At 37.9% G+C, this 25,201-nt stretch overlaps 1 protein-coding gene and 1 pseudogene across 1 annotated transcript in view; one reads left to right on the forward strand and one right to left on the reverse strand.

Annotated features, from left to right (window-relative positions):
- nrxn1b (neurexin 1b) overlaps positions 1-19,901 on the forward strand; it is a 164,581-nt gene extending 144,680 nt beyond the window's left edge. The window contains 4 exon segments of the mRNA XM_051126038.1: positions 1,052-1,141; positions 2,380-2,702; positions 5,235-5,313; positions 16,763-19,901. Coding sequence (XP_050981995.1) covers positions 1,052-1,141; positions 2,380-2,702; positions 5,235-5,313; positions 16,763-17,067 — 797 coding nt within the window. The 3' untranslated portion in view covers positions 17,068-19,901.
- A 450-nt stretch (positions 19,902-20,351) lies between these two features.
- Positions 20,352-21,058, reverse strand: LOC127175240 (heat shock protein 30-like; annotated as a pseudogene).
- Between the last annotated feature and the right edge of the window lie 4,143 nt (positions 21,059-25,201).

Raw genomic sequence — 25,201 nt, forward strand, 5'->3', positions numbered from 1 at the left:
TATCATGAATTTTGCATTAGTAGCATAAGGTGACTTGACTATGTGAGAGCAATATGTTAATTTGTTAAGACATGCGGCACAAAAGTAAAGTAAAATACACTTTTTATAATCTATTAATAATATTAAAAAGATTAACTGAAAATGAAAGAGAAAGGATGGAAGCAAATTGCATAGGCTACTTTATTTCTGGAGTACTTATTGTTAGTCCTTTGTCACTGATCACAAGTCTATTTTCACATGCTGGTAATCTGTCTTTAGGTTGTATAATATAGGTAAAATGTGCACAGAATGTATGTGAGAGTAGAATAGTTGTATACCATTTAAATAATAAAAAGTTAGCATAAAAATAGCATTATTTATGTAGGACTGCCCTGATTTTATCATTTTGCATACCTTATATGTGCATAAACTGTGTACTGCAAGAAGATGAGATAACAAAAAAAAAAAAAAAGAAGAAGAAGAAGAAGAAGAATTTACACATATTATCCTGCTCAGTTTCCCTTGGTTTTTAATATAGTGTGTAGCGTCCACAGTGATCAGTGACTGTTTGTATGTTTTGTGACAGTCTCTGCTTTATCTGGAGTAGTGATGCTGCCTACTGGGAAAATTTTCCAGTCACTGCTCATTCATTGGATTTTCAGCATCGTCTGCAGATTTGAATTCTTCCAAAAGTTACTTTATGATGTTGAAATCCAACTTTTCACACTTATGTTTGAGGGACTTATTACAAAAGGTGCAAAAACTAACTGATGATCAAGAAGGCAATACACTATATTAGGAATCAAGGTAATGTAAACTTTTGCAAACAGGATGATTGGTGTAAATTGTAATTAAGATCTTTTATCTCTTATGTTTGTATCAGTTCTGCATGGGGTTTATAAACAAACATAAAATTCACTAAACTACAAATGCACATAGTACATAAACTGTGTAAAATATATCTAATGTAAGATTAAAAAATCTTTTCATTTGAACAGCTCGAATAATAAGTTTTAAAGTTATCCGTTGCTTTTGGATTGTAACCAATGAAATGTCTCTTTAAACTTTAAAGGAAACATTGATAATGAACGGCTGGCGATCGCTAGACAGCGAATTCCATATCGACTCGGTCGAGTAGTTGACGATTGGCTACTCGACAAAGGTAAAAACACTGATAAAACTTAAAGAATAATTTTTAAGTAGTATTTTTTGTATGTGAAATAAAGTAATAATTTAAACATTTAGTTAAATTAAAGGATTCATTTTAAATAGATAAATGTAGCTTGTAATAATTGTAATAACTAATTTGGTAATGTACTGATCTATATTAACTAATTTATGTCATAAATTTTGGTTAAAGGGACTGTCAATGTAAGTTTGAATAAGCTTGTTAAAAAAGTTTTTTAAATGCAATTTAAACATTTAAGTCATAAAATCAAAATGTCCAATTTAAAATGATAGTCGTGTTAATATAATGAGTTGACAAACTGTAGCATGTGCATATGTGTACTTTTTGTCATATGAATAAAAAGACCATAATAAGCAAATAGTATTTAATAATCATAATAATAATCATTTTTAATTGGCAAAAGTCCCTTTAAGAAAAATTTACCTGTAGCTAAGAAAATGACAAAACATCTACTGGAAAAATAATAATAATAATAATAATGATAACAACAATAATAATAACTCTGAAATGCATGTATAATCATTTGATCTTATAAATGAACTGTTGTTGCTTTTTATTTTCCCTCTTGTTGATTTTAATTGAATTATTTTTCAGTCTTGCTTTGTTTCATAACCACCCTTTTTACCTTTGCATCCAAACCACCTCCTCTTGCTAAAAGGCAGACATAGATGTTGTTGTTAGTTTATAGTACATTCTGTGTTAATTGTACCACACACCTACACAACATTAATACCAGATGAATCATTTTTTTTAAGTGTATAAAGATATTAAGCTGCCTTCAGATTAACTGTTAACTGTAAACATCTGCCATGCATATGTTTTCAACTCCATGGCAGCAGAGGCCAATAAATCATATCTCTTCTCCCTCTTTTACTTTAGTATTTCTAAATCAGTAATGTTAGCTTTATAAAATTTCACTAGGGATTAAACCAGTTGTTCATATGTGGTAGTGTTAAAGAGGCCTTTTAGCAAAGTACCACAGCTTAAACAAATTACCACTGTTTTGTTATCTTTTATTTTTCATTATGTGTGTTTCATAAGCATTCCTTTATTACAGCCATGATAAATCGTCGAGCATTTACATTCCCCACTACCTGAATAATCCGTCTTTTCCTCAGGCGTGATTATTTTTCATCACTCCCCCTCACTCGTTTTTTCTCCTCAGTCTGCACTAAGGTTTTTTGTACTGCAGTAACTTTGTTCTCCTTCAGGCCGTCAGCTCACAATCTTCAACAGCCAGATGACCATCCAGATCGGGGGCTGGGAAAAAGATCGCAGCCGCGCCTTCCAGGGCCAAATGTCTGGTTTCTATTACAATGGCTTGAAGGTTTTTAACATGGCTGTGGAAGGAGACCCCAACGTCCGCATCGAAGGCAGCGTGAGGTTGGTTGGGGAGGTGCTGTCCTCCTCCATAACGCCACAGTCCAGTGCTACGGTTTCTCGCTCTGAGACGTCTACCTCAGTCGTGGAGATCACCACCACAACCACCTCCAGCCACAAGATCAAACCCACCACAGCAAGCGAACCTCAGCAGGTCAGAAAACTCCTCTCGTTCCCACCCTTTCCAGTATTTCACTGGACTTTTTTACAGTTACCTGTAAATACTTATGTTCAGAATTACTGATATTGTGGTCCTGGTGCCCCATACGCAAGGCAATGGTTACGCAAGCATAGAAATACTTGTAATTCTGCTATGACAAAAATACAGAATTGCACACTGCCACTAAATCAACACAGTATGTAATCAGTCACACTGATTCTGTACATTATTTTTTTAATTATTATTATTTAATGTTTTAACAATTTATAATTAATTACAATACTTTTTCGATTTATAATAAAATACAGTATAATAATATTAAAAAGTGCATATCTGCTGCAATATAGGTTTTATTTGTAACTGAGCGACGAGATGTGAAGCCAGCGGATCCATACAGACAGATACATGGTCGTGAACAGGCAGGGTCAACAACAGCAAACAGATACAAACATGGCAAGACACAAGAGTAATATAGGTACAAGTGAGGGTCGATCGGCGGCGAACGTAATCCAAAGGGCGAGGTAAATGGGAAATTCAAAATGTAGTACGTAATGTAGCTAACACTTGAGGAGTGATAAACACTATTCAATACCGTTGTTGCCAACTTCTTTCAGTGGAAAGTAGCTAAACCCTGCTTGAAAAGTCGCCAGATGTCGCTAGATGACGTCATGCGCTAATTAGCATATTTATGGCGTCATACTGTTTTGCCTCTCTGGGCTCACATACTGCATATTAATGCAGCCAAATTCTCAATAAAATGGTTTTCACTGATGTATTTCATAGATATGTTGATATATCTTACTGTTTCTGTCAGACAACGGGATGAATATGAAATATTGACTGAAACGTGGCCCACTAAGACTACATTACCAGCTCTCGAAGATGAAGAATATTGATATACACTCGAAGATGAAGAATATTATGATAAAATCCTGATTCATAATTATAACAATCTCTAATGAAATCAAATACGCATGCGATTAAGACAATGGCTGTGCTGTGATTTCGGCTTTACACTTGCAATAGTTAGAAGCAACAGAATATATATATATTTTTTAACTGAAAGCGCTGCTCTTCTGCTGCTCGATGAACAGAGCAGACGCAGCTAGAGAGAGAGAGATGTGAGCGCGCTGGGAAAGCACGATTTTGCGCTCGTGCGGCAGTACCAGAGAGACTTAGAAACCAAACAAGGTTTGTCCAAGAAGTCGCTAGAAATGTCGCTAGGCGCTTTTTTGGAAAAATGTCGCTAAGGGGGTCTGAAAAGTCGCTAAATTGGCAACACTGTTCAATACTTGGCCCAGAATGATGGTGACGGCCTCGTATTTATGCAGAGTGTGATTGGCTGCAGCTGTGTGCATAATGAGAGAGGTGGAGCATGGGAAATGTAGTCCAGGGTGTAGTGCAACAGTCTGTGTAGTGTGAGAGTTAATATGAAGCACAGGCGACCTCTGGTGGCGGGCAGACCGGACCTCGTGACAATATTCATTATTTATAGTAGTTTTAATTAAATACCTAGAGACTTGGGCTGCTAGAACGCCATTCCTGTACAAAACTGGCTAGAGGAAATATTGTAGTGTTATGTCACCCCAGAAAGCAAGAACGTGTTTTGTATTAAGAAAATGAACGTTTATTTTTATTTATTTATTTATTTATTTATTTTGTATGTAACTTGTCAAAAGTGGTCCAAAATTGAGCAATCAACTGAGCAATAAATCAGAACTGAGCACCAAGCCCACTGAACCACTTCAGAACTGAACCTAGCCTAAGATTGACATTTCCATCATCTCACCTTTTTGCTTCTGCAAGCAGTCAAAGTATAATTAATTAACTATAATTGCAACTTAGCGTGTCATTACTTACAAATGACAGTGTCTGTTATCATTATGATGTGAATGACCTTCTGTTTCATTTGCTCTCAGGTTGAGCCTCAGCTGTATTTCTAGACCATCAGCTGTAATTACACTGTTATCTCATATTTAACCTGGGTGAAAGTAGAATAAACTACCCTGGCACAAAATTGTAGCAAGACTGATATAAGCTGTAAGAATAAGGATTAAAAGCCAGTTGGAACTGCTCACAATCAAAGAGTATTACAAAAAGTATTACATTTCATTTTCAAGGTGTCAGTTTACCCAACAAAAAATATAGTCTGTCTAGTTGGCAAAAGCTGTTTTCACTAATGGAACAAACAAAAAGTAGCTTGCCAGTAACCAAGTAATGGTTTGTGTGTACTCTTTGTGTAACATTAACAAACAAACAAAAAAAAAGTAAAAAAAAAAATCTGGTCTGATTCAAGAAATGTAGATTCAGTGGATTCAGAATTAGAAATGTATTTCTTTAATTTGCTCACAGCACAGTTATTCACTCTGGTCATAATAATTTGTTTATCATTACGGTTTTCACAGATAAAGAGTCTTAATCTAATGCTTTGTATACACATTCAATTGAGCTCAGTTTCCCATTCTAATCATTGTGTGCAGTTCAACTTAAATTCAGCCTCTCATTCCCTAACCATCTGTTTTTCAGACTACTGATGACTCGTTGGTGGCATCTGCCGAGTGCCCCAGTGACGATGAGGACATAGACCCGTGCGAGCCAAGCTCAGGTGGGTTAGGTTAGTCATCTCTTTATTACTACTTTTCTTTCTGACTGTGTCAGTCTTTCACTGTTTGTCCTCAACAGTTGTGTCTGTAGAATACGCAGATGCAGGTATATGGAAAAAAAGAGCCTTTCTCCAAAGTACTTGAATGGCAATGTCCCCGTTTCTAAAAAAAAAAAAAAAAAGGATTTAAATTTACATTATGAAGTTAATAGATAATAGTCACTAGTGAGTATTTGTTTATAATGATTAGAAATGGCAGTTCAACAGTTTTTGCTGTCCTGGACATGAGGTGACATTATCTATAGTCAGCGCAATACTGCCACCACTCTTTCATGAGCATAAAATGTCATTTTATCCTTTATTTTCAGGGTTGCAAAAATCCTAGTAAAACATGCGTGACACTAAGACTTATCCTGGACTAAGATGGAATGAACATACTGCAGATTTGTCAGGAGAGATGGCTGAAATGAGTTGATAGTGTGTTTGACAGAAAATGTTTGACAGCTTGTCTTAATACCTCAAGTGCCTGATTTTTTTTTTTTTTTTTTTTTTATAAGTGAACTGTTTAAAAATATTTAATTTAGTTAATTGAGTTTAAATAATTGTGTCCGTAATATATATACTATTATCGTCATCACTATTATCAATTTGCTTATTATCATGCATATTACTAGCATATCGGCTGTTTATTAGTATACTAATACTATTAGTATTTATTAGTATACTAATACTATACTAAAACTAATACTAATACTACTGTTGCTACTGCAACAGCTACCTTACTATCAATAAGCAGCAAATTAGGAGTTTTAATTAGAACTCTTTAACAGTGAAAATGTGTTCTCCAATCTGAAGTGTTACCATTACACTTTACTTTTACACAGTCTAAATTTCTACATTAAAGTGCCCCTATTATGGCTTATGAAAAGTTTATATTTTGGTTTTGGGAGTTCCCAACAACAGGTTGACATGCATGCAAGGTCAAAAAAACACTTTCATTGTCTTAAAATGGATTTATTTTTTACCTTTTTTGGATAACAACTCCCAAACGATTTCCTTAACGAATCATTTGTCCAAACCCCTCATTTGCGTGACCCTAATCTGCGGTGATTGGTCTGATGGCTCAGTCTGTTGTGATTGGTCTACTGCGTGCAGCGCATTTCAGAAACAGAACGCCCATCACCATTACCCACAGCTCGGTGGAAAACACCCAAACAGCCATGGTATATCCCTTAGCAAATGCAGAATCGTATTGATAAAGCACTGCAGTTTCTACACCAGTGTATTGCTCTATTCTTTATCAGAACTCCAAGTAATAACGACAAACATTCACTATCCATCGACACATTTCTAGACAATTGCCAGTTAGCCAGAGACCTACAAGTTGCGTGGAGCAACACAACATCCACAACTAAATACTGTTTTGCATGCTACAGAGTACATGAGAGCAACCATTTTTAAAGGATTACCCCACTTTCAGAATAAAACTTTCCTGATAATTTACTCACCCCCATGTCATCCAGGATATTCATGTCTTTCTTTCTTTAGTCGCAATGACAATATATATTTACTTTTTAGCCACAAATGTTTGTGTTGTCTAGCTCTGCAATGTGCATGTGTACTCTCTCTGCGCACTCCATTTCATGACAGTTAGTGTATGTCGAAAAACTCCCATCTCATTTTCTTCTCCAACTTCAAACTACATCGCTGTTTTACCATTTTCGTAAATGGTGTTTGATCTTCTTTGCATGTTCACTTTGTAAACACTGGGTCGGTGCTTCTGCAGCGATATAGGAGAATTTTGATGTTGGAGGAGAAAGAGAAGTGGGATTTTTTCGAAACACCCTCACAGTGCAGAGCACAGCGTCTTCTCGACATGATGCATAGTTTTTGAGGGAGGGGAGTTCAAGTTTTCCCGGGTCTGCGCATGCAACGAGTAGGCGGGCAATATGCTAATGTTTCCTGTTGATGTCATCAAATATCACCCCTCTGCTCCCTGGTTATAGCAAACTTGATATATGTTATATCACCACACCATGGGAGTACCTGAGCCAGATTAGCGTATTGGTGTTTTGTTAGCTTCTGAAATGTATGTGAGTTTTGCTCTATTTTCTTTGCTTGCTGTGATCTCTGAGGAATGACATGGCCTCACAACCTGGGGACTTGGCCTGTAGGAATGAGATTGAGTAAGCAAAAGTCATTGCTTTGTGCCTCTCTCACTTACTCACATGAAAGGGCACTGTTTTTCATTGATACATATCGTCCCAGCAGCGGTAGAGTCACTAGCTGCTTATCTCAGCTGTGACTCAGTGGCAGCATGAGAATTGAGCCATCTATCTCCGCGGGGGAAAAAAGTGCATTGACATCACTGATAATGGAATTTCATGACCAGAATTCCTATTTATAGGAAATTTAAAGGTACGTAACGATGCAACAGGAACACATCAGTGGTCACGCAGCCTGATGCCCTATAAAATCATCACAGTCTGTTGAATGATGTAATTAAAGCAACCGTCATAAGAAGCTACATCGTTGCCTTATAAGTACACATTTGCATCAGATTTTCTCTTTTTCACTCCATAGTTTTGTCTTGTACGAGTGGCTCACTGAAGTTAAAATATTCCACATTTTCCAGCTAGCCATGCTGCAAACTTATGAGCCAATGCATTACTGTAAGATATGAATTACAGTGTGTATTATTAGTGGTTTCTGTCTGTTATTTATCACATATATATAAAAAAAAAACACATTCACAGTAGAATGCATTAGCCAATTGGGCTGGATTTTTCCAGGCAGGGCCATTTCTGACCTTTGATTCCCTACAGGCAGCAGTTATTTGTAATGCTGCTGCTATCAGTTATGGAAAGCAGCAATATGTTTTCTCCAGGACAGACGAGGCACAGGGGGCACAGTGTGACTGATCATTCCATTATTGGTTGGAGCAGTTTTGTAAGATGTGAATAGATTATTTCATAAGTATTATCAAAATCACATATTTTGTACTTTTAGCCAGGATCAATAAGCAGACAACCTTGGACTTCAATGATGTGTGCCATGCGGTGAAGCACGGTGACACTGCAATGTCAACAGTGCAAGAAATATTTCTTCCCCTACATTGGTGACTACATGGAAATATAGGTCCACTCTTTCATCTAAGCCATGTAGACTGACCTCTTCATTATTGAATAAGATGTATTTGGTTTCTGGTCATGTGTCTTCGACTTTGCGCACCCTTGGTGTGTTGTTGACTAACCAAGCTCCAATTTTATGCAGGACTCTGATGAGCGCACTTGTTACGCTCTGTCTAGGGTAAAGCCATATCATGCAAGAAAGTATGACACAGTAGAGTTTCTTTTGAAAAGCAAATGATCAGTATTTAATGAACATAATAGACTTACAGTGCAGTTGGGGACTCTAGCTTTAGAGGCCGACAGGGCCAAAATAACAAACAAAAACAAATAGTTCTTATATTCCTCTAACTACCCTATTTCACACACAAAAAAGAAAATACAATTACATCCCTACCTCCCTATACCAAAACAGTTTATAATGGTTTAAACAAAAAGTGACCTCGGTCTCCCTACCTCCCAAGTAATGATCTCACAAATAGTTTGGTTAAGCATAGTTTGCTTACAATTTAAGTTAGTTTACTAACAATCTCTCAGTCAGACACATACTCTCACAGTCTAACTATCATAGTGGGGAACTAACTAGCAAATAGTGTTGGGGAAAGTTACTTTTAAAAGTAATGCATTACAATACTGCATTACTCCCTACAAAATTAACTAATTACATTACTTAGTTAATTTTTATGGAAAGTAATGTGTTACGTTTTAAATCTGGGCAGGGCTTGCTTGTTTGTTTTTAATATAATTTTTTTTTTTTTTTTTTGGCAAATGAACACACCAAAAGCCTGAAGAAAAAGTAAATTCACATCTACACAGTAGAGCACATGAGAAGAAAGTTCAACACTCTTCAGCAATTAAAAAAAAAAAAAAAAAAAAAAAAAAAAAAAAGAACAAGATGTTCATTTTCAGTAATTTTTGCTTTTTAGTGTGGTTGATTTGGATCATTGAAGGTCAGCAGCCAAGACACTGGTTAATAAAGTGGTATTATATACATAAAGGATAATTTTATTTGTAAAGGATATTTTGATATTATTTAACATATTTAATTTTTGCAGGTTTGTGTCATATTCTGAGTTGTTTTTATTCATGTTAAGGAATACTGAATCTGTTTTTTCCTGAGTGAGATGAATTAACACGTTTACATTTATTCTACAACTAAAGTAACATCTAACTCCCCGTTTTCTCTCAACATGGGAACAGGAGAGGTTTCAATCAATAAATGACAAAAAAAAAAAGTAACTGGTGTTACTTATTTGAAAAAGTAACTCAGATATTTTATTGCAAATTAAAAAGTAATGCGATACTTTACTAGTTACTTGAAAAAAGTAATCTGATTACGTAATTTGCGTTACTTGTAATGCGTTACCCCCAACACTGCTGGCAAAGTCAGACAAGGCAAATGCAGCAAGTGAGGACAGAGCTTTTATAAGCAGCTAGGAGTCAGCTGACCAGGCCGGGCGTGACACCAATTAGACTGCAGGAAGCGGTCTGTCTTGTTCCTGGGCAGAAGACACACAAACACCTCCCAAAACAATAGAAAACACAGAAATGGAACAAAAAGGATGTAACAGCAGTAAATTCAGTGCCAAGGCTGTTTGTGAGCTATTAAGAGCTTCTGACTTGGCACTGAGATCTACTAAGCATGAAGCTTGCTCCGTGGGATGTAGCATGCAAACATTGTAGCAGAAGAACATCATCTGTGGTTTAAACTGACGGATGTCAGACACGGATAAGGCCTTCTTGTTGAATGCACCTGTTTCTTAGTTGGGACTGTTTGATGATTCAGTCCAGTCAGTGGTGAAGGTCCGTTTGGTGGAGCAGCAGATGGCTGCATTCCAACACATGATCCCTCATCGTGAGAGAGGCAGCCCACTGTTCATTCTCACTTAACTTTATCTCCCACTAGAAAAGTAAAAATGGACCATTCAGCATAATAAATAATAAAGCTCTGTTTGTGTACAGGCAAAATAACTGGAAATAGCTGATGTCTTGAATCTGGCCGGTGACCTTCGGTCCGCTTACCACCAGATGTCGCCCTCGCACGTTCACATTACACTGACTGCTGCACCACACCCCGGACTACATTCCCCATCAGCATTGCACTATGTCCAATCAGAGACTATTTAAGCCGTGGACTTCCTCTCACGGGTCGCCGAGTGTTGGAGTTGTGTATTGAAGTATTGTATGGTGCACTATGTACTTTGCGTTTAGCGCTCTCCTAGTGCTAGCAGCCCCCTACGTAGTCATTTCCTAGTTTCCTAGTTCCCTAGTTTTCTAGTTCCTGTGTTCCCTAGTTTAGTTTTCTCGCCTGGTTATCTCGTTTTGTCTGTCTTGCCACCTGCCTTTCAGAACTCTAGCCTATGTTATCGGATTACCCCTTTGCCTTGCCCCTTGGATTATGTTCGCCATTGTTCGACCCTCGCCTGCTTCACTCTTGTGTCTTGCTCCTACATATCCATGAGCCGATGTCTGACCCTGCGTGTTTAACCATGCCTTTGTCTTGCCCTTCTAATAAAAGCTTTGCATTTGGATCCGCCCGCTTCACGTCTCCCTCACTCCGTTACAGCTGACACTGGAAGCTTTGCCACTGAAGTTAAAAATAAAGTGGCTATAGCACCAGTGCTAATTGTGCTAAAACAAAGAGATAATACTATTGCTGCTGTGTTTACCATCACCATAGAGTGCCACTATAATCATACATTTCTACAAGTTATGAGGCTAAAGTATGTAAGTGCATTTCCGTTAGAAGCAGTCAGCCTTGGTCTTACCAATGGGCCAGTAGGTACCAGGAGGCTTGAAACAGACCGGGAGTCAAAAGCATGCAGGAGGCAGGAGACCAGGGTGTGGCAGATGAGTGTAGGTGCTACACTGGGCAGAGCTGGACAGAGCACGACAGAGAGTCGCCAACTGCAAACAGAAGAACTCAGCATTATTATGGAACACAGACACAACAGAGAAGGACGAAGTGTCAAAAGCTACTGACTAGAGAAAAAAAAAAAAAAAAAACGGAACAAGGCAAACCTTGTGAGGTACAAAACAATCTGACAAGAACATGATTGTAGAGGGCACAGTAAATAGGGAGGAAAGCACATGAGGCATAGGTCAGCACATTGAGCACCAGGCAAAGACTAAACGGCATGTTGTACAGGAAAACTAGGAGCGTTGAAATGCGTTCCAGTTTGTCAAATTGATGAGAGAAGTTCATAGGTCATTCCACCAAAATTGGTGCTTTTTGCATTGCTATGACATTATCAAACATAGATTTAATATAGCAACAAATAAATGTTCATTTTAAAAACAATACTATGTATATTTTCGTCAGTATTACATAGAAGTCAATTAAATATAATTTTTAATAATTTAAATAGCATTTATACTGATAATAAAATTATTTCTTACATTTAATGTAATCAGTGTCCACAGTTAAAATCCTTTCAAAGTGTACAGTATGTGCTTTTGTGAACTTGATTATTAGCTAGCAATTAGCAAATTAGTTTGAAATTGTCAAACCTGTTACTGTCAACCTGTTACTTTTTAGCATAACAGGTTTTAACATGTGGGTAACAGGGCTGACATTGATTAGGTTTGACCCTGTTCAGAATTTTAGTCATCTTCGCTATATTGTTGAACTAATGCCTATATCATTCAGTGGCATATGAGTTCTAATTAAATTATAGTACATAGTAATGCCTGTGTCTGTAACAGGGTTGACAAAAATACCAAAACATGAGGTAAAAAAAAATGTCATAAACTAATAAATTACTTAGCCTGAGATGGCACAATACTATTTCTTTTAAGGTGTCAGTTTAAGGTGTATTCATTTCATGGATATTTGGGAAATGTTGATTAAATTTATTTTATTTTTCAATTTTTCCAAATGGAAAAGGCACAGATTTCATGGAATTACCCTCATATGGACAGATCCTCAAGCCCTCAATTTTGACAGAGGGAATGAGTCTCCATATGTACACTTTAGGTAGCTCTATATACTACAAATACTACAATGCAACACGATTGTGATGTCACAGCAAATTGCACTCTGCCCAAGCGTACCTATAGGCATACTGAACGGTGCATCAAATTTATATTGGGGGAAAAAATTAAAATAATAAATCAGCTCCATTGCAGATTGAAAGTGAACAAGCTTAGGACTTAAGACAACCAGACTCATTAGAAATATGTGCCTCTATGTACATTTCTGCAACACCGTGATTACATACATTACTGCACGTTTCACGGCAGTTTGAAAGTGAAATGTTCAGAGAGTGGCACTAAACCACATCCAATACGTGACCATGGCACAGTTTTATGTTGATACAGGCACATATTGCTGCATTTTTATTACGCTGCTTGAGGTACGTATTGCGGCTCTTCAGAATTCAGATATCTGGGGAGTGTCGCTAAAGGTTAATGCTCTTTTGTGTTGGAAATATCCCCTACACCAAACCCAAACCTAAACCCAACCGACAGTGTTAACAAATGCGAAAGTGATATAAAAATGCATTTGTTGAGGCAGCTGTGCTATTGTAACTTCCTTATGTGAATTTGAGTTGTTTTGTCAAACTGTAGATTCACAGGGTTCATACCGGAACTCTTCATCACTCAAGTGCAACACCGTACCGCGTGAGCTGCCGAGCAAACCTGCTGAATTAGAAAACTCATGCATATGAAGCTGTTTATGTGATGACAACGTTGAGAAGTATCCATTTTCAAATCACGCAGGATGTTAAAATTGTTTTGAAGCCATAATATAATATTCTGCAAGTAATTGTGTGAAAATTAGGCTTTATTAATCAAAATTCTGTGTATAAATCATACTTTGTGTGTAAAGTAATAAAAGTTGTCTGAGTTTTACTGCCTCTACTGTTCATTTCAACTGGAAACTGCAGTGATGCGTACATATAGGTATGTTTTGCAGTTTTGCAGAAATGTATATAGAGCAACGTATTTCCATTGAGCCTATATTGGCTTAGAGTGTTCCAATTCAACCCATTTAAAAAGGTTCCACCAGTAGTGCTCAATCAAGCAACTTAATCAATGACATACATCAGAGTCAACAAGACAGAACTAAGTCAACAAAGAAAACAGCATAAAAAAGTGAAATGGAACACAACCAAGGGGCCAGGATGACGGGAGCACATGACCAACATTAACAAAGACAATAGGTGTGTTCGATCATATATTGTGCCATCTTTAACAAAACTTTATAGAGGGGCTGATAACAGTCCCTACAATAACAGGGTTGGATTGGTCATTAGTGTCAGTCTTCTGTCACTTTGGTCTGGTTTATTCTTGGTTATGTGACAGAGCTCTGATACTTATGCATCTTCTAGTCTTTGTGCGAGCATGCTGTTTAATTCCCCCGACTCCAACCCCCCTTGTTTTTTTTGTTTTTTTTTGAAAAAGGCCATTGTTAATTCTGCATTTCAGTCCTCACCTCATCTTTACTCCGAATGTGACAATTAGCAGCGTTGATTGTGGCGCAGATGGGCCACAAGTGTATAATATGATGTAAAATGCAATGAATCATTAAAAAATAATAAATACACAATTAAATCACATTTAAAATATATTTAGATGTTTATTGAACGATATATCAGCCCCCATAAATATTTATTTCTGGATATGTCATCTGACTTGCTGTACAGCCACAGCTTTGTTGATAATGGAAAGATCAAAGAGAAAAGATGGTGAAGAAAAGTTTCAAAAAGCCAAAAAAGCCTGCAACGAATTGTACAAAAATGACTGACCTTTTAATCCCAACAACACCTTCATCTGCTTCAACTTTGTCATGTGCGCAACAGGAGATAGACGTAGGTCAGAAGATGAGATCGTGCCTGTTGTGACATTTGCAAGAGGATGAGGCAGGGCAGCATCTGTACTCAAACACAGCTTGAGAAAAAGAAAAAAAAATCTGAGAGCGTGTGAGTCAAAAATATAAGGCCTCTACTTTGTCAGCCATATCTTATATGGCCTTATTCAGTTGAACATTTTTCCAGCACCATCTTTTTCAAACATCTTTAAACACTGCTATCAACAAGGCCTTTTATTTGCTTTCTGTGAGAAAACACACTCTCTCTTTTGCTCTGTATCTAGGATTTTTGATGAGTGACAATTTGTTTGTTAGAAGGAATGGAAGCACATACATGTTAGAGCAGTGGTTGTCAAATGTTTATTTCAAGTACCACCAGAAAATATTTGGCTCTCCAAGTACCACCATAATGACCAATATTAAAATACAGTAGTGTAGTAGGCCTAACTGTTCAGCTACAGCTGTGTGCAGTTCAAAAACAAGGCAGTTTTATTCCTCATAGGAATATTTTTTGTTGTCAGCCAGTATAACATTGTAAATACACAGTCTGAACATTAACACTGCTTACAAACAGGTAAATAAACAGCTTACATAATGATTAAATTAAAATGTGTTGTACCTAAAAGTTAAATAAAAACTGCACTGTACTTAAATGTAAAAAAAAAAAAAAAGACTTAAAAGACTCAAATAAAGATTAAATTAAAATGTATTCCCCCCGGTTTCACAGACAAGGCTTAAACCTAGTCTGAGCTGTTTCGACTGAAACAAACTAGCACTGATTGATGTTGAAATACTATAGGCCAGTGGCCTTGTTTCATCTCAAGATGCACACCAGTAATGTCTTTTATAAGGCATGTTTATAAAAAAAATTACTTTAATGTCCTAATTGAACCATGGTCTAATCCTGGCTTAATCTATTAAAGATATCGCAGCAGACTGCCAGACCTTCTTGAATTTGATTTTGCTGTTAAACAAATATTGAAATATGGAACATTTCAGGCATTCACATGCATTTTACAGAAGATACGCAAGACATAACTTCTAAGGATCAGTGCCCTGTAGTATGTGACTGACACTGTCTAAGAGAGATTAATAGATAATGATTCATCAGCTAGCCCGTCTTTTGCTGAAATGCAAACATACTAAAATTGGACAAGGATAAGTTTATCGGCAAACAGTAGGACAGCAAATATGCAAAAGAGGAGCTACAAAGGATCGTCTTTTTTACTCACATCCCTATTCATGTCTGGTGTAGCCGCATAATGACATAACTAAAACCATTATGAAAACCAAAGACCAAATTTGGTTCAAACAACAAATAAGTATTTAAATGCCTGGTCAGAACAATCAGTTTTATTTATACACATCGTAACCATGCCAGTGAGCCACAAGAATCTTGAAATTCCCCAAAAAAGTTTGGTCTCTCAATCCAACCCTGAATGACAGTTGTTGGAGTCTACTATGTGGAAGTGCTCAATACAGCACAGATAGTCAGCCGCTTAGTAGAAACATTGTTAGGTGGTTAGTAATTTGCTTTATAACTGAATGGTTTGCATGTTCACATACAGTTTATATCAGTAACTGCTTGAACACCTACAGTGTAATTACATGTTTTTTTGAGGTAGGGTACAACGGGGCTAAAGGCACACATTAAGAAAAAAATGTGCTTTTCACTGTGCCCAAAGTGTGATTGCAGAAAAATACATACGTTTGTATTGAACATTTATGGAGCAACAGATTTTGTGTGAAAATTTTACCCCAAATACCATACTTTTACATATTTCGTTATTTAATTATCTTAAACAAAACTGAAAATCATTAAGAAGACATTTGTCTCAAGATATTTTCAAGAATTTTAGCGATTCTCATTTGCTACTTAAATCTACAACAATTTTAAAAACATCAAATATTAGATCAAGTAATCACAGAATCGACTTTGCACTTCTGCCCGTGATCGCGTCAAAGATCAGGCAAATTTGCATGTGTATTTTGGAAAACGGATGTTTTGAAAAGTGCTACGCCACGTTTTTATGCCATCTAGTGGTTTAGAGGAAAATAATATCAAAGGTGCCCCTTGTATTCCACTAACTTGAAAAAGCAGTTACTATTATTTGTCTGTCTTGGTATGACCTCATTGCTGTTCAGGATAATGAGGGGTGTCTCACACATAATGATATGTTTTCAGCGTTATATTATACTGAAAGAGCTCTTGCATTTTGAAGTCATGTTGGAGATGTGCCCTGTCAGGAAGTACATGTGCTCAGTTTCACCATCTCTGATTAAAAGTCAGAAGCAGCAGCACTGGTAGCAGAAAACTGGCAGCTAATTACACAGACATGCACAGGTCTGCTGCTTCAGTTTTACATCAGTTTCTATATGTGTGTTCATGCATTTGTGTGGGAAAGCTGGAAGCATCTTACGTTTACTCAGAAAAACAGCATTTCAAATAGTCCCAGTTGAATTTGGTGAGACAGCTTTGATTGACTGACCTTTGGTGTTTTTGTTTCTTCAGCTAACCCTACAGGCCCCGGGGTGAAGAGCTATCCCGGTCAGTCAGAGGTTTTCCATGAGTCCAGCAGCACCACAGGCATGGTGGTCGGCATCGTCGTTGCTGCCGCACTTTGCATCCTCATTCTTCTCTACGCGATGTATAAATATCGCAACCGTGACGAAGGATCGTACCACGTGGATGAGAGCCGTAATTACATTTGCAATTCAGCCCAGTCAAATGGAACAGTCATAAAGGAGAAACCAATGGACGGTACCAGTAGTATCAGCAAGAGCAAGAAGAACAAAAACAAGGAGTATTATGTGTGATTTTATTATTCCTGGTCCTTACAGGACCATCATTCTCATCCACAGTTCACACAAAAGTCAAATACAAGAACTACTCATGTAAGATAACAAAAACTAAGAGATTATGGAAAAAGCATTTAGTCATATATTAAACAGCGGTACAGGTGAAATCTTCAATATTTATTCATGCACATTGAAATTGATGACAGAACAGAAGGACAGCCACTGGAAGTTCAGGAAATGTCCAGACAAGCTGATTAAATACCCAACAGCTTCCCATAAGTGATGGAAAGATGAGCAAATCCACCCAGACTCTGGCACTTTCCTGTGTAACAAATGAATGAAGAGTGAGTAATAGACTATCACAAAACGTCTTTCTGTTTTGTTTTGTTTTGTTTTCCTGAAGCATCACTGAAGAATGAGAGAATGAGGGTGGACGGAACACATCTCTCAGTGGTTCGACTTGATCATTCCTATAGAGCTTAAATATGAATCTGACAGTTGATAAGAAAAGGGAAAAGAAGATTACGCCAGTATCTTTGGCAAACACATGGCTGCAAAACAGTTGTGGATATCTCAGTGATTATGGATTCAATGTCTTATTTAATATGTTTCTATACAGTAAAACCACTACTGTGTGCTTTTTGGACTGTCACAAATTTGTTTTATAACCTGTTGAATTGAGGATGCAAACTTTATCTACTCCTTGTCAGAAAAGACTACAAAAGAATCGTAAATATGTCTATTATAGAATTTATAGATAATATCAACAATGCCATTTTTTATTTACAGTGTTTATTTTTGTCATTATGTTACCTGCAAATTGTTTTCTGCAAATGATTGTTCAAAAGTTGTCTGTTAGCCTTTTGACTATGTGTGTGCACATGCACGGTCTGTGTTTTAGAAGGTACTCTGAAATACACCGACAAAACACTGATGCCAGAGCCTTCCAAAGACGTATCACTACCACACACAACTCACACACCTGAACTCCCATGAGATGTTTCTCAGCCTACAGTGACAGATGGGATGAATCTATGTTCATTTGTGCTTGCACACCCTCAAAATGTAATCATAAATCAGATTCATTCACTCACTTGTGTCTTGAGAGTATGTCTGTCCATGTGTCAGCCTCATTTCTTACTTTTAGGGGACAGGAAATCTGATTTTGAGCTAAATGCAAGAACCGTTAAAATGCATTTGACTTATTTTTTAGACCTGTATTACTTTTTTTATACAGTATTTTATTTCTGAGACTTTCAAATTGTATTAAAATAGTTTTGAAACATTAATCAAGTAAATAAAATATTACCCAGAATGAATCATTTTCTCCCGTCTTGGATAAATGCACCGCTTTACTCTATTTATTTCTGCAAGTATGTATTTATGTATTTAGTCAGTTAATAAGTTAGTGTATTTTATACAGTCATGTGAAAAAGTTAGGACACCCTATTGAATTTCATGGTTTTCTGTATCAGGACATAATAAAAAATGATCTGGTCCTTGGCAGGTCTTACAATTTGAAAAATAAATCCTCAGATCAACATCATCACGAGACATATCACACAGTGTCATTATTTATTTAACAAAAATACAGCCAAGAGGGAAAGACCATGTGTGACAAAGTTAGGACACACTATGAGTCAATTGCCTGCAGATCCACTTTTAGCAGCAATAACTTGAAGCATTCATTTTCTGTGTGACTTTATCAGTCTCTCACACCATTCTGGAGGAATTTGGACCACTCTTCTTTTCAACGTTGCGCCAGTTTATTGAGGTTTGTGGGCATTTGCTTATGCACAGCTCTCACCACAGCATTTGAGTCAGGATGAGCTCTGGACGTGGACTGGGCTATTGCTACACCTTGATTCTTTTCTTTTCAGCCATTCTGTTGTAGATTTGCTGGTGTGCTTGGGATCATTGTCCTGCTCCATGACCCAATTTTGGCCCAACTTTAGATGTCAGACAGATGCCCTCGCATTCGACTCTAGAATACTTTGACATACAGAGGAGTTCATGGCCAACTCAATGACTGTGAGGTGCCCAGGTCCTGTGGCTACAAAACAAGCCCAAAATGATCAGCCCTTCTCAAGCATGCTTGTCTTTTGGTATGAGGTGTTTGTGTTGACATGCTCTTTAGGTTTTCACCAAACTTGGCGCTGTGCATTATGGCCAGACATCTCCACTTCAGTCTCGTCTGTTCAAAGGACATTATTCTAGAAGACTTGTGTTTTGTTCAGATGCAACTTTGCAGACCTAAATTGTGCAGCAATGTTTTAGATAGAAGAGGCTTTCTTCTGCCAAGCCTTCCAAACATGCCCTTTTGTCCCATATTTTTCTAATGGTATTGTCATGAACTTTATCATTTAACATGTTAACTGAGGCCTGTAGAGTCTGAGGTGTAGTTCTTGGGTTGTCTTCCATTTTCTCTGAACTTTATACGCTCTGATCTTGGGGTGAATTTTCTGGGACGTCCACTTCTGGAAGGAGAGGTGTCTGTTTTAAATGTCTTCCACTTGTGAATAAACTTCAAATTGTTGGGAAATGGCCGTATTACTCTTCTCAGATTGATGGCAGCAACAATTGCTTCTCTAAGATGATTGCTGAGGTCTTACCTCCTTGGCATTGTGTTAACACACACCTGAAGGCTCCAAACCAGCAAACTGTCAAAGCTTATGCTCATGATCAGTTAATCAAAAGTATTTGATTAGCAGTGCTTGACTGTTATTTACCCTCTTAATTGCAATGTTAACAGTAAGGGCGTCCTAACTTTGTCAAACATGGCTTTTCCATTTTGGCTTTATTTTGGTTCAGTAAATAATGACAGGGTGTAATTTGTCATGTGTTGTTGTTCATCTGAGGTTTTATTTTTAAAATTTTAAGACCAGCCAAGGACCAGGTTTTTTTTTTTTTTTTTTAATGATGTCCTGATACGTAAAACCATTGAATTCAACAGAGTGTCCTAACTTTTTCACATGACTGTATATATTTTATATTGACACTATATTTTATATATTACCACTGATTATCACTATTTTCACATTTTTCTTTTATCATTGTGACGTCTTTACAAGAAAATGTTAAGGTGAAAATATTTCATTCATTTGTTTTTATTATTATTATTATTATTAAATCACTGTTTATTAACCCTCATACAGGCATGAACTTTATCATTTCTTTATCATGAAGAGAAGTACAACAAATGCCATTTTATGCTTTTTTTATTATTTCAGTTTAACAGAAAGACAGCATTAAAGTATTTTTTTATGTATATTACATTGATTACAAAAGAATAACCAAGGACACCAGATCTATATAAAACTAAAACATGATTGTTTAAGATTGTCCAGCAGAGGGTTGTCTTCTGTCCTCAGTGTTTTCAGGATTGTTGAGTGTCTTCTGTGCTGTGCTGGTGTGGTGTTGTGTCTCGTCTGTCTCTGGCTGCGTTGTCTTCACAGTTTGACAGTCAATGGGCAGCATCCTCTCAGCTGCTTCAGATGGCTGATTTACTGGTGCCTGTATGTAGAGCTTTCCATCAGCCATGGAGCAGGTCACCGCCTCAGGATTCACTCCTTGAGGCAGATCAAACACCCGTCTGAACTCTCGGATTCTGTAAGAGTACGAGCCTTTCCTGTCCTCCAGCTTCTTCTCGCTCTTTCCGCTGACATGCAGCTTCCTGCCCACCTGTCTGACTGACAGCTCTTCTGGGGAAAAGTCTTTAGTGTCCAGCGTCAAAGCAAAGCCGCTCTTCTCTTTCTCCATTTTGCAGGCGACCGGGTAGATCTCCTGCTGGATCTCCTCCAAGATCTTGTGCTAAAGTTTCTCCAGGCTGCTCTTCAGCTCCTGCAGTACCTCTGCGTGTCTGTAAAGAAGTGTGATCTCCGGCCAGAGACTGCGCACCAGTCAGTCAGTTCCCATGAATGAGCTGAGGGAAGGCTGGAATCCAATCAGGCTCAACATTTTCAGTGTCTTTTGTGCTCTTGTTTTGCTCCTCAGTGGCGTTGTCTCTCTGGTGGCGTCGTAAGGCTTTTAGATTTGACTCCAGTTCTGCTTTATACTGCGTGTTCATCAGCACCAGCAAGTTCATGAACTTTCCAGGCAGTTCTGGATTTGTCCACTGGGCGACAACATAAAGAGAACTGATGACTCACTCTCTTTATACAGTTTATACAGTTTGCAGATAAATACAGAATTATGTTTTTGATTATTCACATTCTCAGTTATATTTTTAAAAGAGATTTATAAATATTAAACACAGAGGGGTTGCAGTTGATAAATGTTTTCTTTGCTTTCTACAGTATATGAGGTATATGTCTTATTTGTATAGATCAGTTATCACTTGAAATAGTCATAGTATAGAGTACATTGTGTTGAAAATATTTTCCACACTATATATTTATTGTGTTCTAATAGATTATAGAAACTTTGTACATGAAATTTTGCACAGACACTATATAACCTCTTCTAAATTTAAACCGGCTCTGACATTAGGGGGTCATACTTGGGAGCCAAATTTCACTTGTTCTGTTCTTTGTAGCCAATGCAGCACCCTTCAGAGACAGCACTTCATTCAACTTGCAATCTCCTCATTACTGGATCTATGGCACAAGCAGTGGTTTCTTCAGATAAATGTAGTGAGAGTACCCCTGGGTGCTTCAGCGATGACCTTTGAGAGCAAATTTCCTCTTAAAACAGCAGTTTCTCAAAAAGAGCTTCATAGGTGGATTTGTGTGTGTTTATAATACGCCTTTCTATCTGTTTTCTTCTGGTTGCAGTTTATAAATCTCTCCGTTAGGCTGGAATGATCGCTGCATTCACTGTTGAGCTGTGCCCATGCTGAAGCAGCCCTTGTTGATGGTTTATGTCCTTTTTGTGAGAACATAGCCATAGGCGTGCTGCGCTCACGGCTCTTGTTCTTTTTAAAGTCCATGAGTCACCCCAACGGCTTCCCATCCTGGTCCTTTTTTATGAGGTCTTGGTGATGTGCGCTGATGTGCAGACTTCTCATTTCTACCATACCACATGTTCTCTGGTAGAGTTACCAAATGAGTATTAGAGGTTGTCTTAATGCGAGTTTGGTTTCTCATTTGGGGCTCCACAACGCTGCAGGAACCCTGTCTCATGTACATTAAATTTAATCCCACAGAGACCATTTGTAAGTTTTCTGGATTTCTCAGACCTTCCCATTGGCTCCTTAGGGCCATTCGTCTCAGCTATGTGATTCAGTTTACTAGGTACCTGCTAAAATTCAGTGGTATTCTGTTATCCAAGATTGAGGGGAGAGTGTCTTCGTGGAAAATGGAAATCGCTACCCTTCAGGTGAAGAATGCAACAGAGCCTGTCCCCCTAGCTAAGATAAAGAAGGATTCAGCTCTTACTTTGTTGTACCCAAGAAGGGTGGGGGGCTTAGACCAATCTTGGATTGAGTATACCGAATCAGGACACTTTAAGCTCCTGTTCAGGATCCTTACCTTGAAACACATGGTAATGTGCCAGGAACCGGGATTAGTTTGTAGCAATAGGCCTGAAGGTTGGGTCTGTCTCTGTCTCCTCACATCTTTCATGAAAGTCGCATACCCTTAAATGTCTCACTGACTGGCTTCTTAATGCACTCTTGAGACTTGGTGGGTCTACACCGGGACATGTTACCCACATCACCCAGCCCACCTTGGACAGGTTAGCTGGGAAAAGAGTAAGTTCTCCCCAGTGTAGATCATCACTTTTGGGATATTTGGGATAAAAATGGGCTTGTTTACCAGGACAGAACACCTCTGGGAGGTCTGTGCTCCCACAGTGTTTCTTGGGGGTCCCAATCAAGGAATAGCAGTTCCTCTTCTGTTAGAAAGATGGTTATAAAACCACTTCAGCATTGCCTGTATTACTGAGCTCCAAGATGAGCATGGCTCTGTGGCTCACACGAGCTGCTGCCCCATTCCAGTGGAAGGACCTCTGTTTCAACAGGCAGGTGTGCTTCTAGATCAGTGTCCAAAGACACCATTCTAACTATGAATGCTTTCAGAGTGGGTTGAGGTGCTTCATGCAGTACATGTGCAGCCTTAGGGACCTGTTCAGTTCCTGCCTGTGTAGGCATTTGTTTGCCCAAAAATTGTCAGCACAAACTGTCACCCACACTCCGGGCCTCTGAAATCTCGATTTTTGGATTAGGCCAGGATTACTGGTCTTTCTCCTACAGTGGTGAACACTATCACTCAGGCTAGAGCCCCCTCATGAGTTGGTTATACAACCTGAAGTGGCACATTTTCGTAAAAAAAAGTTCTTCTCAGGGGAACAACCTGTGGAGATGTGTTATTGGATCATTGCTGTCCTTTCTCTAAGAGGGCCTTGACAGACACTCTTCTGCATCTACATCTAAGTGTATGTGGTGAGCCACGTACCTGTTGTGACGAGTATCTCCGGGCTCATCAGCGCCGCCCTGGTAACCAACGATCGTCAGCTGCACGCCACCATCACCGGCTGATCGGTCACGGCTGCTTTCCAATCAAGACCTGCCTACAAAAGACGCTGAAACACGCTACCGAGTCAGACTTGGATCTCACACATGCTGGACGCTACTAACTCATTTTCTCTCTTTGCCAGAAAGCAGCGAGTGACCGACAGCCCACTTAAGGAGCACGACACGGACACCCACTTTCGAGCACGAGGACCGAGACAGAGCACCAGCCACGCCAGCACCCCACGTCTTCTTTCTGCACCTGTTTCCACGAAGTATTATAATAAAATCCACCCTCCGGGGGGTTTTTCACTCAGCTCTCTCTGTCGTGTGGTTCTTCACCCCGTGACACTGTGAATGGCAGATCAGCTTTCCACAAAAGTAAATAATTGGATACGAAACACTGATCAGTTTAAATATCTGAACGCAAAGATTCCATGAAGAAATCAGTTTCTAGCAATTGGCAAGTTTAAACTAGACAGACATTACAGAAGGGATACAGTGCAGTCATACCACTTTTATTACACAACATAAATAGTTAAGTACTAATACTTACAGTTATTTTATAATCCATTGCAGTGTACACAACAAAATGGCAGCAGTTGCATTTGTATGAAAAAGAGAGCGAGTCCACGATACCAGGATGACAGAATTAAGAAATTGTACACATAATATTGAATTGAGATTTAATATTTTGTTAGCTAACCAAAGGCAAAGCTTCCACCAAAAAAAAGCTAACTTAAGTTGCCTGAATTAGCTTTTACCAGTTGTTATTGGGGAATAACATACCTTGGAATGTCACGACTGACCAATCAGAATCTAGCACTGCACAGAGCCACGCAATAATTTAATTTAAATCACAGACAACACAAATTCAGACTTAACATCTCTTATTTACTTAGAGATCAATCTGAGGTTAAATACAGATACAGAAATAGTTTAATAGCTATGATACTGGTTTTTAAATCAATCGTTTGCTTATTACAGGAAACACCGGCATATAACAATGCCTTGGGAAAAAAAACAATTATTCTTAAAAAACAAAGGTATATGCACAAACCCAAACAGGAAATAAAACAGTTACTAAATAAGCATGTGTCCTAAACTCTTGAAACACTGGTGTCTCATTTTAGAGCAGTCAATGCAATTTATGAAAAAGTCAATTAAATCTGTATGTGGGGGGGTGTGTGTGAAAAATAATAATAATAATAATCAGATGTAACCCCCCTTTGTAATCATTAACATTTTCAAAGGTAACTGTAATTTAATTACATATTTTTTCTCAGTAATTGTAACTAATTACAGTTACATTTATTTTACGTAATTTTATAATAATTTTATTACGTAATTCCATTACATGTAACTAGTTACTCCCCAACACTGTATATAAATATAAATATTATCAGTGGCATCATTTAAGGCAGTGGTTCTCAAACATTTTATACCACCTCTCTCCAAGTACCACCACAATGACCTGCATTAAAATACAGTAGCGTAGTAGGCTATTCAGCTACAGCTCTACACAGTTCAAGAATGAAAAACAAAGAAGTCTTAGAGTGAGGGCTGTTGTCATTACTGTGGTAAAGTTGGACACTGAATGAAAGAGAACCAAAAAGAACTTGAAAGAAAGAAAAAAAAACTTAAAAGAAAAACTTAAACTCAGCTCATACTCAGTCTGCTTACTACCCTAAATTAATTTTCCAA

The sequence above is a fragment of the Labeo rohita genome, chromosome 13 (genome assembly GCF_022985175.1).
Source record: "Labeo rohita strain BAU-BD-2019 chromosome 13, IGBB_LRoh.1.0, whole genome shotgun sequence".
NCBI lineage: Eukaryota > Metazoa > Chordata > Actinopteri > Cypriniformes > Cyprinidae > Labeo > Labeo rohita.